The following is a 16,793-nucleotide window of genomic DNA, read 5'->3' on the forward strand; positions in this document are numbered from 1 at the left end:
AAGAAGAATGATGTATATACATATACGTAGGCACTAAACACTGTTTTTCGTCCTTCAAGTACGATAATCTAATATCATTGCCAAATATTTCTTAGATAATGTAACGTTCTCGTAGAAATGTTATTTTTTTATAATTTTATATTGATTCCCTCAGCCTAGTCTAAATATAATTTTAGGAGTGTTATAAAGGAACCACTAGAATATGCAAGGCAAAATTAAAAATAAAATTGGTGTTATAATAGCCAGTCGGTGAAATGCAAACACAAGGGTTTTATCCAACATTTTTATTACACTCTAAGTTTAGCTCATAATTCTTAACTCTAAAGGGTTGGGCTTGGATTCTCTACAATAGACGCCACGAAAAAGTGATATTGAAGAATCCGAACCTATATGCCCTTTAGGCATCACTCAAACAACTTGCGTAACCCCCTATACTCGACCTATGCGTTTCGACTAAGTCTAGTGGATCACATTATGATTTTTAAAGATATTTTCTGAAACCATTATTCAATCAATGTAAAATCACATTATAAATGTCATGAAATAAATTATACCATCAAAACCCAACTTGTAAATATAATACCAATAAGTAATATATTAATTTAAAACAGGTCTTCAAAATCATAATAAACCGAACAGTAATAGCAAAAGTATCATCCTAAAATACGATACTTTAAAATAATGTCCATATCACCAAAATAAAGTCAACTAGCAAGATAAAACATTACAATCATATATACTTCAAGAGATATGTTGATCCTCCAAGTGCTCGAACCGATGTATCTAACCAACAGTATCTGAAAGGGGGAAAAATATTTTTTTTAAAGGTAAGATAGGCTCAGTGTGTCCCAATATTACCTTAAAATCACAATAGGTACATTAAACAAATAATAGTCCAGTAAATCTCATAAATTCATAAAAGAGTTTAACTTTTGAAAATCATAGTTTAAACTCTTTTCTTGTACACCATCAGTAATTTCCAAAACTATTTTCCATATAGCTTACTCTAAGCACACAACAAAAAGAAAGCCAACCTAAGGATAAGCTTTAGAGCTTGTATCCTTAAGCTCGTAAGTCCAAGTCCATATAGCTTACCCTAAGCACACAGCAAGGGAAGCCAACCTAATGTATCTTGGGGCCCCAAGAGTCACATTAGACCCATTCTGTTTATTAGCTTGATCAAAGCTATACTATTGTAATTCAATCCAAAAGTTCAATTGCACCGTGACAAAAATTCCATAAATCATCACATTAAATTGGTGCATCAATAAAACAGTAACCAAAGAACTCAGTGTACCTCATATTAAAACCAATAAAACAGTTCAGTAATAATTAGGGAACACACCTCGATAATATGTTTAAATAGTAGATCTACTGATTGCTGGTTTCACCACGCTCTGCTACAGTTTTCGAACCTATTTTATAATAACACTATATTACATATGGGTAACATAAATAAATCTCTAAAATCATAAAATTTACGGGTCTTACGGGTGAATACTGGCACACGTGGTTTAATTGATCTAAAAGAGCTGGGTCGAGTTGTCGAACGATCCGGAGAGTCTCTTGTACCTTCAAACAATAATAATTTATCAGCCTCAAATCTTACTTAATTGTTCAAAGCTAAATTCTTAAGTATATAAGCATTTTTAGGGTTTGACTATCAATTTGGAGGATTTCGAGTTTGAATTTGGCCAAACAGATTGCGGAATCGGAATCAGGACGTCGAAAAACATAAAGTATGCCTTTTCGAAAATTTAAATTCTTGGTCAAAGTCAAAGTCAACCACTTTGATCGTTGATTTGGAGGCCTTCGGGTTCGAATTTGGTGAAACGGACTTCGGAAACAGATTCGGGACGTCGAAAACTATCAGAATAGATATACTCGAAAAATATTTACGGTCGTTTAAGGGTCGGTCAAAGCCATTTAAGGTTCTGGTCCAATAAAGTCAACGGTCGGGTCGGGTCGGGTCAACGGTCGGGTCGGGTCAGGCCGGTCAAACTGGTTTTCCAGCTACTCACTCTCCCTGCGGCGGCGCGTGTGGCGCGTGAGACCTCCTCTGGGGCTCTAAAAATCCTGGAAAAATTTCTAAAAATTATTTTGAGCGATTTCGAGATACTTACAAAGATCGGTTCAAATTTTTGAACGGCGGAGAGCTCGATTTTAACTCGGCCGAATCTTTGACTGCTCCACCTCCTCACGCGCCTCCGTCGACTGAGACCGAGGATGACACCGACGGACTCGAAACGGCACAAGGAACACGATGGTGCAGAAGGTGTCGTAAACGGAGCAACGATCGGCGGTGAATTTGAGATTTTCCCGGCGATAGAGCTAAAAAAAAGTCGATGCTTTGACTTGAAATTCCTGACGTTTGGCAGCGTTTCGCTTCAATTAATTTAAGGGGATTGTTCCTGACTCGATAACGAACACGATGGTGATTTCAAAACGACGATCAGAATTCGGACGGCATCGGGATCTAAGTCGGAAACCAACATAGGGGGAAGAGAATTTAGGAGCAATTGAGGTGTGGTTTTCTGTTTTGAAACAGAAAACCACGTTTATAACATAACATGCCTAATTTTCTTGGGTAAATTCAGGGCTTGGTTCCTGAATTTTCTTTAACTCTAAAACAATATCCAAGTTTTAAAATCTTTCAATTTAGTCCCCACAATTTACCGATTTTCATAATTAAAACCTCAAATTTCAATTAAATATTATTTTGAAAATATCCGGGTTGTTACAACTTGAAAGTAGAATAGCCTAAATTTATTCAAACCAAAAAGACTTAAAAACCTTTAAATTTAATGTTTTACTTCCTCTGTAGCTGTTGTATCCATTGCTGCTTTACTCGACATGGAATCCTCCAACAGTTGGTTTTGTGTAGAGAGTAAGGTGGACACCAGGGTCATGACAAACGCATGAAGAATTGTACACAATTGAGTTATTAATGCCTTGCACATTGCTGTTAATGAATGCGTTCATAGTTATTGTCTTGGATGTGTTGCTCTTGGCCTTCATCTTCCGATCACCTGCCTCGTTGCTGTTGCTGTTTTCGAGACGAAACGAAGTTCCCTGAAACCCATTTTTATGGTGGGATGATTGGTTTATCTCCATGAAAGCGCCTTTATTATCACCAGTAATTGTTATGATCCTCATTCCTGCATCCTCGGAATCAGAAGAATACTCACATCCCTTAGATGCTGCTTTGCGAGTGCCACCAAATAGCCATCCCTTGGGCTTGTCGGTCGTGTTTTGCTCTGCCTCAGCATGACTCTTCTTGGGATCAATCTCAGCTTGAGCTTTCAACTGGAAAGGTGGGAGAGTAAAAGGAGAAGGTGGCCTACCAGTTGGCGGTTTGGTCATCGATGATTTAGGGCTTGGCATACGGGTCGTGGTGGTCACAGAGGAGGCAGGCTTTTGGGTAGGGAAACTTGCCACTGATGTTGCAGTTGGAGCTCTCTTGGCAGGTGAAACTTTCTCCCTGGTATTAGTAACCACTGGCTTCGCTGCTGGAGAAGATGGCAAGGACGAAGTTGCTGCTGTTTTCGCAGGAGTAGAAGTTGGCACGGTCTTCATGGGGAATCGGGGACCGAAGAAGTACCTGCATTGACCGGAACCGTAGGTTTTTTATCTGTAGGTGATGGTGGAACCGAAGAAACACTACCTGCAGGTGGTGGTGGAGCAGCGGCATTTGGTTGAGCTTGAGTTGGTGGCCTGAATGCAGGTCGTATAGTGTCTGATCGTGGCAGAGGTGGAGCTGGTTCAGGAGTTGAGGTTGGTGCTGGCCTTGAAATGGATGCTAATCGAAACCAGGGTCGAGTTGGTGCCGGTTGGTTCGACATATTGCGGAGTGGTTCCAAACAATTTGAAGATCAAAAGCTGAAAGCTAAATGCACAAGAAACGATGAAATTAATGTCTAACCATGATATGTTTATATGGTAGAAAGAAAAGCAACTGATGCTGCACATTACCATTTCAAAAGTTAAACGTCTTACGATAGGAATCGAATGGTGTAATATATAAGATTAACTCTTCCTTTTTCCACCCAGGTCTGTATACAAGGTTCAGAATTCGCATGTTATCAACGTGCAATAAGGGTTTTTGTAAAGTCATTTCAATGAACATTTAACCACAGCCCCGAACAAAAGAAGTTGTTCTTTTCATTTTTGAATCCTCGGCCGACTGAAGCTGTTCTTTACAGAAATGGAAATCATTCTTAATATATCATGCAAAATTCAAAGTAAAACCAACAGCGCATCACTTTCTCCAACCACCGTTCCTTTTTCGTAGAACCTGTTCTTATGACGGCTTCATACAAAAACTTGTTCAATGATTCACATATTCCGGGAAAGTTTCACGTGCGGCAGCCTTAATATATAGAATCTCTTAGATTTCATAAAGAAAACAGTGACAGATTCTTACAAGAGAAATTTGATGCCGTTGCTGTCTGTTTCTTCTTTCTTACTTTGCCTGCTGAGAATGGTCAGCAAGCAGATTTTGATGCTATCTGCTACGACTAGTTTACCTTTCTTTCTAAAAAATTATTATTTTTTAGATTTAAAAACTTCATAGTTCATACATCTTTAATCCTATTTTTTAATATAAATGAAGAATATTACTCTACGAAGTGGCTTGAGAGCTTACTTTCGAAACATCACGATCTTAACTTTGTCCCTTTTTGTCACAAAAGAGAAGAACCGAATTTACAGGTGGGACCCTAAAATATTGATCTCCTTTTCTTTTTATCATTTACCCCTCGAAGATTAATAGTTAATTCATTAATCAGTAATTTCACATTTAAAGTTTGAAATCATAAAACTGGTATCCGTAATCCGTAAACAATTAATCCATGATATCTTAGAAAAAATAGTAATGGTGGACTAGTAGCATAGCATTGCTATTATGATGTCAAAATTCATAATGCTATGGAATCGAATAAAATTAAATCATATTTAAATTTAATAAAATTTTGGATATAAATAAGAATGGACCGATACAACTCTGATTTATTTTTGTTTGGTTTAAATTTAAATCCAATAATTTATCATTTTCAACAAGGAAAATATTAGGATCTGAATTATATAAAGATGCACATGTGCGTCTATGATATGACTCATTTTATATTCCTCTCGTGTCGATCCCAAGCGATGGTTATGAAAGCAGCCGATATACTTTCCACGTTGTACAAATTCGGTGGTATTTGTGTCCATAACATCAATCTCACCAGCAATTTATCGATATAATTAAGAATAGGGACGAATCCATTAGGTCAAAACTGGGAAGCCATTAGGTCATTCCCCATAGTATCTTTCTCAAATGCTAATTAAAATCTCAAAGGATGGAGGATGAAGTAAAGTAGGCAGTTGGTTCGTATTCGACATTTGTCTTGTAATTTTTACTCTAATTCGGTTTTTGTTTCGGTGAAACACACTACACATCTCCTTTGACGTCTCTTCTTACTTGGTCAGCATACATACTTAAACTCTTGACTTAATTGATGTTATCAATTAATTGAGCGCTAATTTAGTTTGACAAGATTTTTTTTTAAAAAAATAGGATATGTTTGGTTTAAAAAACACATGTGATTTTCGTTTTACAAAAAAAGAGAGGAAAAAAAAAGCGCTGTTTGATTGAAGTTTATAAAAACGATCTTTTAAAAATTGGAAATGAATTATTGTTTTCTCTCAAAAATATTTTAAAAATTGAAATAAGTTGAAAACTAGTGTTTTTTTAATTTAACAATTTAAGCATAGTTCAAATCTACATAACGCAGAAAGAAATCAATATTTTTTAAATAACAATTCTTTCCCTTTCGTTTAAATCCTTAAAAAATAATAACTTTCATTTTTTATATTTTTATTATAAAAATGGGTACAAAGATATTATTTTATTATTAAAAACAAACTTTTATTTTTATTTATCAAACATATGATGTAATTATAAAAAAATTAATTATATTTTTAAAAATAAAACAAAAAATAATTTTTAAAATAAAAAATACATATTAAAAAAACTAAATGAGTCTTACTTTCTTTATTGTTTTTTTATTAATATGAGTAAATACAAAATAGTATATGTTTAAAGATAAACTTTTAACCTTTTGACATTGAATACTTACACCTCTGACACCTATGGTACTCGAACTCGGGTACTCAAGGAATAACAATAATTCATTTACCACGGAGACCACTTGGTTCGTGTTATTTTCTTTATTGTTAAAAAAATGTTGATTGTCACACCTCAATATTTAGGGATTTTAATTTGAAGCTAATTTGGGGGTGTTATAATTCTCTTTCCTTAAAGAAAATTTTGACTTCCAAATTTATCGGAATTGAAAATCGGAATTGAAATAGAATGAACTAAGAAAAAACGTGTAACTCATCTCATTCCTCGTGCCTCCGAGTAGAATACATCAACTCTTGTTGCCTCACTGTTGACCTAGTTGAATTTCTACTCTAAATTGGTTTACCCCCACTAGCTAAACCAAAATCAATAGGTTTATCTTGTTCTTTACCTCCGATCGGTATCTTAACCGATACTGAAGTTTGATTAGAAATATAAGGAGCATCAGTTAGAAGCGAACACTCACTGAAATAGTGTTCCAATTACTCACAACGGAAAACAACCTCTAGTCTTTCTCCAACATTCTCTTGTATGCCCTTCTTATAGTATGAACACTATGGTACACCATGAGTACTAGTCCTACCTTCAACACTGACAGTTAGAACAATAAGAGTCATCAGTCTCACTCTAGAAAATTCATGAGAATCTAAATTTTGTTTCGATCTCTTAACAAATTAATTCACATAACCAGTCTTAGTAAGTGGTCCTAGTTGCCTTTGGACTCTATCAAAATTTTGAGATTTAGGACATGATGACAATGATTTAATCCTCTCAACAGTCCTAGCTCATACAGTAAACCTACTAAACATTGTATCATGATGTAAAACACCTGACTGAATTGAGGGTCAAAGACCTATCAAAAATCAATCACACTTCTCTTCCTCCTCCGAAACCAACTCCGAAGCATACTTGATGTGCCTCAGAAACTCAATCTCATAGTAATTCACAGACATATTGTTCTGCTTTAAATTCAAGAAATCATTCCGACACTTCGTCAAATATTCCACTTACTCGATTCGGTTGATCTGACCCACCGACGCAGTTGATCAGACCCACCAAACCGGTTAAAAAATATCATGTATTTATAATGAAAATTCCTGACTTTCCAGGTTGGGTAGCCTCTCGACCAGCAAAACAGAAGACAACGAGTTAACACTTTAGAGTGCTCTTTAATATCATGGATGATTGGAGCAATCAACGAACCATCCACCAGCGGATAAGCAGCTTCTTAATAACAGTAAGGGAATCGCCTTCAAAACTAACTCTTCTAAAGCCAAGCTCCCTAGCAAAAGTGACTGCCTGCAAAAGCATCTTTCACAGACAAATAAGGAACAGTACAAGATGCCATTAGACAGCCGATGTATGGCGACCAATCACTCCTGAAACAGCCTCCATAGACTGCATAAAAAGCTGAGTCAAAATTAAACTTAACCATACCTTCATTTGGAACCTGCCACTCAGCTTGCCTCCTCGCAACCTCATAAATAATTGGACCAGCAAGCGAATCGATTTCCCTGAGATAAGCTTCAGTAAAGGATCGAGTGTTATGTACTGAAGGCACTAATCCTTCATGAACCACCTTATTACGAGCAGACCAGGTAGCCCAGAGAGACACCATCAGCACAGCCTTAAGTCTCGTAGGGAGAGAAATGAAGAACAAGGCTAGCCAATTCTGCCATTGGATGTGCACAAGACTGGAGGGAAGATGCACGCCTAGAGCATGAAGAAGTTGCCTCACGAACCAACAGTCTCGCATAACATGATCGACAGTCTCAGTTGATGACTGGCAAAAGCAGCAAACGTTATCAACACTAAGCTTCCGTTGCTGCAAGTTGTCAAAGGTTGGGAAAATATTATGAGCGATTCTCCACATGATTATTTTAACTTTGGAGGAAGAACAACAGCCCACAACTCAGCATAAAATTTAGAAACATCCACAGACTGAGCAGTCAAAGACCCGCCATGACCAGTATCCTACTTGCCCCTAAGTAATCTGTAACAGCTTTTGACTGAGTACTTCCCAGAACCATCAGGACGCCAAACTAAAGCATCGGCCATACCAACTTTTGACAAAGGAATGGAGCAGATCTTAGACACCTGCTCTTCATAAAAAATATCCTTCAAAACATTGTATCTACATGTCACACTGGAAGCATAAATAAGATCAGACACCTTGATAAATCTGATGTCAATACTCCGAGGTTTGACCCTACCATTGCCAAGACCTGGTAACCAAGGATCATTCCAAATATTCACTTATTCGCCCGAATCAATACGCCAGCCATGGCCTTTCTCAATTAAACCTCTAGCACTCCATATACTCTGCCAAATATAAGAGGGACTCGATCCCAAATTGGCAGTGAGAAAATTGCCTCTAGGGTAATATCTCGCCCGAAGAACCTTAGCAGGAAGACACTCCAGATGAGGGATAAGACGCCCGTACTGCTTTGTAAGAAGAGTAACATTAAACTGACAAAGATCACGAAAGCTGAGCCCCCCGCCCGATTTGGCACGAGTAAGATAACTCCATGTACTCCAATGAATCCCATTCCTAGTCTTATTGCTTCGCCACCGAAATTTTGCCATTCCTTGTTCCATTGCACGGCACAAAGTAATAGAGAGGAGGAAGCACTGCATCGCATAAATGGAAATTGCCTGAAAAACACTCTTAATCAAGACTTCCTTTCCCCATAAGTGTTGCGGAAGACGACTATCGGATAGAGCAAAATCGCAACTGATAATTTGAAAAAATAAAAATGAAGATAAAAAAGACACAAAATTTACGTGAAAAACCCCTAAAATTATTAGGGTAAAAAACCACGGTAACGATAGAAGAATTTCATTATGAGAAAATAGGTATTACAACCTCTCTCGATTTACCAAGGAGAAAACAATGATAATTCTCTCTTGATAAAAAGGAGAAAATAACTCTCAAGAAACTCTATAAATTCTCTCTAGTATTGGAAGAAAGCTAGAATTCTTCGGGATGATTTTGAAGCTAAATGAGCTAGGGTATTTATAGTTGAATCTTAAGGACTAATTTATAAATACCCTAAATTATAATAACTAAAAGTGTAATTTTATCATCACCAAAATTCAACAAAAGCTGCACTATTCGGTGCCTAATTTTTTTTCTCAACAATATCATGTTGGTTGGCACCGAAATGTTTTGCCAACTTGTTGATTTTGTTTTCAACATTCGGTGGATTTGTTCACTTTCAACAATCTCCCACTTGAAGAATTGATTGTAACAATCATATCTTCACACCATTCCTTCTACCTTGTACCTTCATGTTGCTTACGTCTCTGACAGGCCACAAGAGGATCGACACCAAGAAAATTTATCAGCATTGATCGCCTTTGTCATGAAATCTGCTATGTTGTCTTTGGTATGGATCTTCTGCATATCTATTGTCCCTTATTTCACCTTTTCACGAATGAAATGGTACTGAACTCGTATGTGCTTTGTCCTTGAATGAAATGCTGGATTCCTTGCTAGATGCAAGGCGCTTTGACTGTCACAAAATAGAGAGACATACTCTTGATTGTGCCCAAGCTCCTCCAATAGAATCTTCAACCAAATTGCTTCTTTACTGGCTTATGTAGCTGCTACATATTCTACTTCTGTTGTGGATGTAGCCACAACTGACTGCAATTTTGAAACCCAGCTTACAGCTCCACCAGCAACTTTGAACACATATCTTGTAGTAGATTTGCTTTTATCCAAATCCCCTGCATAGTCAGAATCTACATACCCATTGATTAGTAAGTTTGATCCTCCGTAACATAATGCAACATTTGAGGTCCTTTTGATGTATCTTAGGATCCTCTTTACAATATTCCAATGCTCTTTGCCTGGATTCGCCATGTACCGACTAACCACTCCCACTGCTTATGCAATGTCTGGTCTTGTGCATATCATAGCGAACATTAAACTTCTTACTGCTGATGCATACGGTACTCGAGACATCTCCATCCTCTCTTCTTCACTGCTAGGACTCATACTGGAGGATAATTTGAAGTTAATAGGAAGAGGGGTAGAAATTGGCTTACAATCTTGCATGCTAAATCGTGACAAGATTTTCTTCAAGTAATTCTTTTGTGAAAGCCAAATCTTCCTATTACTTCTGTCTCGGTGAATTTACATCCCTAAAATCTTGTTTGCTGATCCCAAGTCCTTCATTTCAAATTCCTTAGCCAGTTGTGCCTTCAATTTTTCAATATGATATTTGTTGGGTCCTGCAACTAACATGTCATCCACATACAACAGTAATATAACAAAATCGTTATCACCAGACCTCTTAAAATAAGCACAAGGGTCTGCATTAAGTCTGTTGTATCCGAGGCACATAATGAAGGAATCAAATCTCTTATACCAACACCTCGGCGCCTGCTTTAGACCGTACAGAGATTTGTTCAACCTGCAAACCAAGTTCTTCTTTTCGTCTTCTTCAAAACCTTCAGGCTGGAGCATATAAATCTCTTCTTCAAGATTTCCATGAAGAAAAGTTATTTTAATATCTTCTTTTTGAGCATATCCTTTGACCACCAGTCTTGCACGATACCTCTCCACTTGATCATCACCATTTCGCTTGATTTTGAAAACCCATTTGTTACCAATTGGCTTTCTTCCTTGTGGTAGTGGCACAAGGTCCCATGTATTATTTTTATGAAGGGCTTCGATTTCTTCTTGCATCGCCATCATCCACAGTGAAGCATCTGAGCTGTTTATTGCCTCCTGGTATATTGATGGCTCACCGTCCTCTGTTAAAAGGCAGTATGCAATATTACCTTCTATAACATAATCCGAGTGCCAATTGGGACGTCTTCTCACACGATCTGATTGACGAGTTGTTGGAGCTTCATAACTCTCTGGTTCTTGTTCATAATGTACTGGTTCTGCTTCAGAAGAATCTCCTTCTTCAAACTCTTTTTCCACATGTATCTGAGTAGTCTCTGACTTTTCAGCGCTATCATCGTCTTCTTTTCTTTGTAGTTTATCTTCTACAAAGATAACATCCCTGCTAATGATCAATTTGCGGGTAGTGGGATCCCACAAGCGATACCCCTTTACTCCATCAGCATACCCCAAGAATTTGCATTTCCTGGATTTTGGATCCAGCTTTGAAATTTCTTAGGCGTTGTACATCACGTACACAATACTTCCAAATACATGGAGGTTTGAATAATCAACTGGTTTACCAGTCCACATCTCCATTGGTGTCTTCAACTCTATTGCAGTTGATGGAGCTCGATTCACCAAATAACAGGCGGTATTGACTGCTTCTGCCCAGAATGATTTTTCTAGGCCTGCGTCCCTCAACATTGCTCTTTTTCTTTCTAACAAGGTTCTGTTCATCCGCTCTGGCACTCCATTTTGTTGAGGAGTGTTCGCCACTGTGAACTGTCTTTTGATGCCTTATTTCCTGCAAAAGTCATCAAATTATTCGCTTGTGTATTCTCCTCCATTATTTGTTCTGAAAAGCTTGATCTTATTTCCAGAATCAAGTTCCACCCGCGCTTTGAAGTTTTTGAAAGTTGAAAACACGCCTGACTTCTTCTTAATAGGGTGCACCCAACATCTCCTGGAGTAGTCATCAATAAATGATTGCTCCACCTAGGGACGTTACTGGTGCTTGCCATACGTCAGAGTGAACCAATTCTAGAACACTTTTGCCTCTAGAATTTGATGTGTTGAATTTCAACCGGTGCTACATACTTGTTATGCAATGCTCACACAAAGGAAGTGATACATTTGTTAAGCCTGGAAGTAGCTTTTGCTCCACAAGGACTTTCATTCCTTGTTCTGACATGTGTCCAAGTTTCTGATGCCATAGCATTGCCGAATCTGAACTACATGAGGCAACAGAGGCTTCTGCTTCTAGCAAAGTCTCTCCCTTCAGCATGTACAAGTTTGCTGCTATCTTTTCGCCTTTTAGCACCACAAGCGCTCCACGGAACACCTTCATGATTCCTTTCAGTGTCTCAATCTTGCTTGCATTATTATCCAACAATCCGTAGGATAATAAATTTTTCTTCAGGTCTTTCACGTGCCGTACATCTCGAACAACTTTAATTGTTCCATCATACATCTTCAATTTGATGGTTCTCACACCAACGATCTCTAAGGCATGATCATTGCAACTATACTAGATCCTCCTGAGACAGGTTCATAATGATGGAACCATTCTCTTCTTGAGGTCATGTGATATGTCGCTCCCGAATCAATGAGCCATATATCTGCAAATCTTTTTCTGCCTTCCACGGTAGTTGACGCTTCACAGCATAGAGCATCTCCATCATCTGAAGTGTTTGCGGTATTGCCTTGTGGATTGGAGTTTTTATTTAGACTTCAACAATCCTTCTTCAAGTGACCCTTCTTTCCACAGTGGTAGCACTTTAGCACTTTAAATTCTTCTTGCTCCTCGACTTCGATCTACCATGTTTATGATTGCTGCTTTGGCCACGTTCTGTTGATCTCCCTCTCATCGTTGTCAACGCTTCTGCTTGTTGCAGATTTACTTGTCTGTCTTCCTTGTTCTTGCGCCGATTTTCTTCTTGTAGAACAGCAGCTGCAACGTCATCGAAGACTAGACTGGTGACATTACTGTTTGTCAAGTTGATGATGAGTTGATCATACGAATCCGGTAGACTTTGAAGTAGAAGTTCAACACGTTCTTGTTCTCCTATTTTATAGCTTAAGGATGTAAGCTGAGAAAATAAGGTGTTCAGTGTATTTAAGTGCTCCGTCACTGAAGTAGATTCTGGCATACGGAGAGTGTACAATTTCCTCTTAAGGAAAATTTTATTGTACAACGATGTGGCCTCGTACAATTTGATGAGATGATCACATATCTCCTTAGCTGTCTTCTTCTCCTCGATGCTTGACAATACTTCATCTGTAACACCCCAATTTAGGGGCTAAAATTAAGAAATTATAAAGTGGCGGATTTAATTGATATTTTGAAAGAAACATTGGGGATTAAATTGTAAAGTTTTAAAGTTGGCATACCATTTTAAAAAGTACAGGAAATTCAGTGGCTAAACTCTTGGTTTAACCATTTTTATTTAGGAGATAATATATACCCCCATCCCCGTATGTTTCTGGAAAAAATATTTCCAGATTTTCCTTTTCATAAACCCCTCTTTCAACTCCGATCTACTCGCCGTCCGACTTCCGATCGACGAGCCGAAACCACCATCGTGTTCGTTGTCGAGCGAGGAACAAAACCCTTCAAACCTTACGTTGTGAATCATCTCCGTTCGTCGTTAATTTCAGTCGGAAGTATCGTCGGTAATAACTCGGTTTTAGATGGTTTTTCATCGATTCACGACGATCCGACGATCCGTTTACGACACTTCCCGCACCATCGTGTTCCTTGTGCCGTTCCGAGTCCACCGGTGTTCAAAATTGTGAACCGAGCTTTGTAAGTATCTCGAAATCGCTCAAAATAATTTTTAGAAATTTTTCTGTGAATTTTACACTGCCGGAACAGTGCCCACGCGCCCCCACTCGCCGCCACTGCGAGTGGGGATAGTCCAAATGACCGGTTTGACCGGTTTTAGTGAATCTTTGACCGGTTTGACCGGTCATAACCCGACCCGACCCGACTCGTTTACCCGACCCGTTCACCCGACCCGACCCGTTGACCGTTGACCTGTTGACCGGCGTTGACCAAAGTTGACCAAAACTTTGACCGGCTTTGACCGAGCATTAAACGACCTTTGACTTCGACCGAGTATACCTATCCTGACATTTTTCGACGTTCCAAATCCGATTCTGCTGTCCGTTTTTCGAAATTCGAACCCGAATGCCTCGAAATTGCCGGTCAAACCCGTTGACTTCGATTTTGACCGAAAATTCCAAATTTCCGAAAAGTCATATTTTATGCTTTCGACGTCCTGAATCCGAATCCGAAGTCTGTTTCACCAAATTCGAACCCAGTAAGCCGTCATTCACTGATTTATCACCCGATTCGATCATTTTATCGTAATTAAGCTCCGTTTCTGATATAATTTATGTTGATATGTATATGAGGAATTATTGGAAGTTGAATTGAAGATCAAAGGCGTTCGAATGGTCAATTAGTATTGCACGGAAATCGAGGTAATACTTTACTACCTCTTTATGCTTTATGGAACATGTGAATATTGGTAAATGCATGATTAAGATAATGTTGGTCTCATTTGTGTAGTTAATTAGTTTCTACACTTGATCTGAATACGGTAAAAGGGTTCAGTACTTGATTATGGTTCAGATGATTTCTATAAGAAATTGAGGGATTGTTAGAATTAAATTACAAGTTCTGTGCTTAGTGATAAAGAAATCAACATGGGTTTGTAACTTATAGTTTATTTCATCAAAGGTTAAATGTTAAAGGTACTTGGATGGGAAATTATGATAATACTCCGGTAGGGTAAAATTACGAAAATACCCTTAAGTTGGAAAAATGACAAGAATTGTCTCTGGAAGTGGATTAATAAATCTGAAAAGAATTATTGATCTACTAAAACTGTTGATGTACATAAGAAATGTTAGTTTTACTTGGAAATTATGGATAACCGGTTTTTAACCCCAAGAAGGTTTATGCTAGATACTAGAAGTCTTTTAAGGAATCATTTCAAGATCAAAGAATGTTCGAGGAAGCAATTAATCATAGGATCTCTATATTATATTATTTTCGCTAAGAGCTAATATCGAAATTATCTGGTTAAGAAATTACGAAAATGCCCTTGAGAGATAAAATAGTCTGAATTGACCCTGAATGAGAAAGTACTTTGAGGATTTGTACTTAACTCGATTAAGTACGAATTTAATTGTTAAGATCCTGTCTTTGTACAGAAAAATTTATGATATTCCGTTTGTAAAATCTGAGAAGACACTTGACCCGAAAATATTCGAATAATGAGTAAATACTTGAAGAGTAATTTATCGGGGGTATTCTGCTGTTAGAATTGTTCGAAAGGACTGAAGTAAATGATAATATTGAATTAAATAATAAGATCAGATGGCAAGAAAAAGATTGAAATACCATAGATCTGTAAAATGACCAAAATACCCCTGTAATGGAAATGACCCAAGAATATCACCAAGCTCAGGAATGATTGGATATCCTCGAGCTCTGAAATGAATGGAATAAAACTGAACACCAAAATTTCCAAAATACCCTCATGACCTATACCAAGTAAATGCCTTAGATTAATTAAGGAATCCAAATAAGCATAGGTATTGGCCTACCTTTAAAAGTAATGGGAAATAATTTAAGTGAGTAGATCAACCCTAAAACTATGTCAATACCTGAATGACATAGATATTACTGGAACATGTGTTTGTCTTCTCAAGTTTGGCTTGATGATAAATTTTGGAAGTATTCAGCTCAGCCCAGCTCTAGATTGTATTCAGTACTAAGAATTGGACGTTTGTTCGACAATCAACCACGAAGACCAAATTGAATGGAATGGAAGTACAACATGTATCTGAAATTCAGGAACGTTTGAATTACTCTGGAAAATCCTGAAGTAACTGGAATGGATTTGACTGCTAAATAATCTAAGTAACCTCAATGATCGAGGATTAAGTAAGTGAATTGGATAAGTCTGGAAATTCTGATGAGTTTATAAGATGTACTGTCCATGGAACATGAACTACAAATCAAGCACATCAGTATTTCATGATATCGTGGAAGCTTGGAAATGAAATAAAGATCATTGGAAGATCTATTCAGCGATGATTCTGAAGGTGATCTATGAACAAGAATTTGTGGTATTAAAAAGTAAATACCCTAGAAGGGAAATGAATTGACCAGTGGATATAAATTGTTAAGGTTCTGAATCTTCGTTATCAAGTTGTTCGATTATCCGATCAATTGACATGGATGTAAAGGATTCTGAATACCCTTCTGATTACGTACAACTTCTGAAAACTGTCTGAATAAGATAATATCCTGATAATTCACATTCTGAATAACTGATGATTCTGTCAGTTAATGAACTCTTCCAATAGTGATTCTAAATTCCAACATTCTATCGACATACTGAAGAACTGTGTTTCTCTGCCTGATACAGTACCTCTAAATAATACCTGTAAACTCTAGTGTGTTCCCTAATTACATGAATATTTTTATCTGATTTCAAATTTGGATTCTGTTATGATACCTGACCTGGATTCTGATCTGATACATGACCTGGATTCTGATATAATATACTTGACTTGAATTATGTTTTGATTTTTGATATATTCGTTTACGTACGGAACATGTTTTATTGGGGGTTATTGTTGGAGGAAGATTACTTGGAGGCTCCTCGGCTTTGTGCTCAGGGCCTTACTTGCAGGCTCCTCGGCTTTGTGCTCAGGGCCTTACTGTTCGTGACGGGGTTGTATGGTTCTGGGGAACCTACACATTTTGTTCGTGACGGATGGGGGTATATATATATATGTTTTAAAAAGATCTGAAAAGTTATATGGTTTTTGGGAACACACTAGATAACCTATTCTGATCTCCTGAACTCAGTCATCCAAAATTATTTATCTGAACTGAAAGCTCATTGTCCGTTAGCACCTGAAATATCAGTAGGATCCCTGCTCAGTATAAAAATCTGTAAATATCTGAACCAATAAGGAAATATATATATTTATCTATATTTGCACGTTCTTCAGCATCATCTGGTA

At 37.6% G+C, this 16,793-nt stretch overlaps 2 protein-coding genes across 2 annotated transcripts; both read right to left on the reverse strand.

Moving 5' to 3' along the window:
• Positions 1-2,844: 2,844 nt before the first annotated feature.
• On the reverse strand, positions 2,845-3,576 carry LOC120120179. Its single transcript, XM_039139866.1, has one exon. It carries the CDS (start codon positions 3,574-3,576, stop codon positions 2,845-2,847), a length of 732 nt encoding a protein of 243 aa, XP_038995797.1.
• Positions 3,577-8,098: 4,522 nt separating this feature from the next.
• Positions 8,099-8,761, reverse strand: LOC120120180 (uncharacterized mitochondrial protein AtMg00310-like). Its single transcript, XM_039139867.1, has 2 exons — positions 8,401-8,761; positions 8,099-8,349 (listed from the first exon to the last, which is right to left on the reverse strand). Exons 1-2 carry the CDS (start codon positions 8,759-8,761, stop codon positions 8,099-8,101), a joined length of 612 nt encoding a protein of 203 aa, XP_038995798.1.
• Between the last annotated feature and the right edge of the window lie 8,032 nt (positions 8,762-16,793).

The sequence above is a fragment of the Hibiscus syriacus genome, unplaced genomic scaffold (genome assembly GCF_006381635.1).
Source record: "Hibiscus syriacus cultivar Baekdansim isolate YM2019G1 unplaced genomic scaffold, ASM638163v2 tig00110333_pilon, whole genome shotgun sequence".
In the NCBI taxonomy this organism is placed as follows: Eukaryota; Viridiplantae; Streptophyta; class Magnoliopsida; order Malvales; family Malvaceae; genus Hibiscus; species Hibiscus syriacus.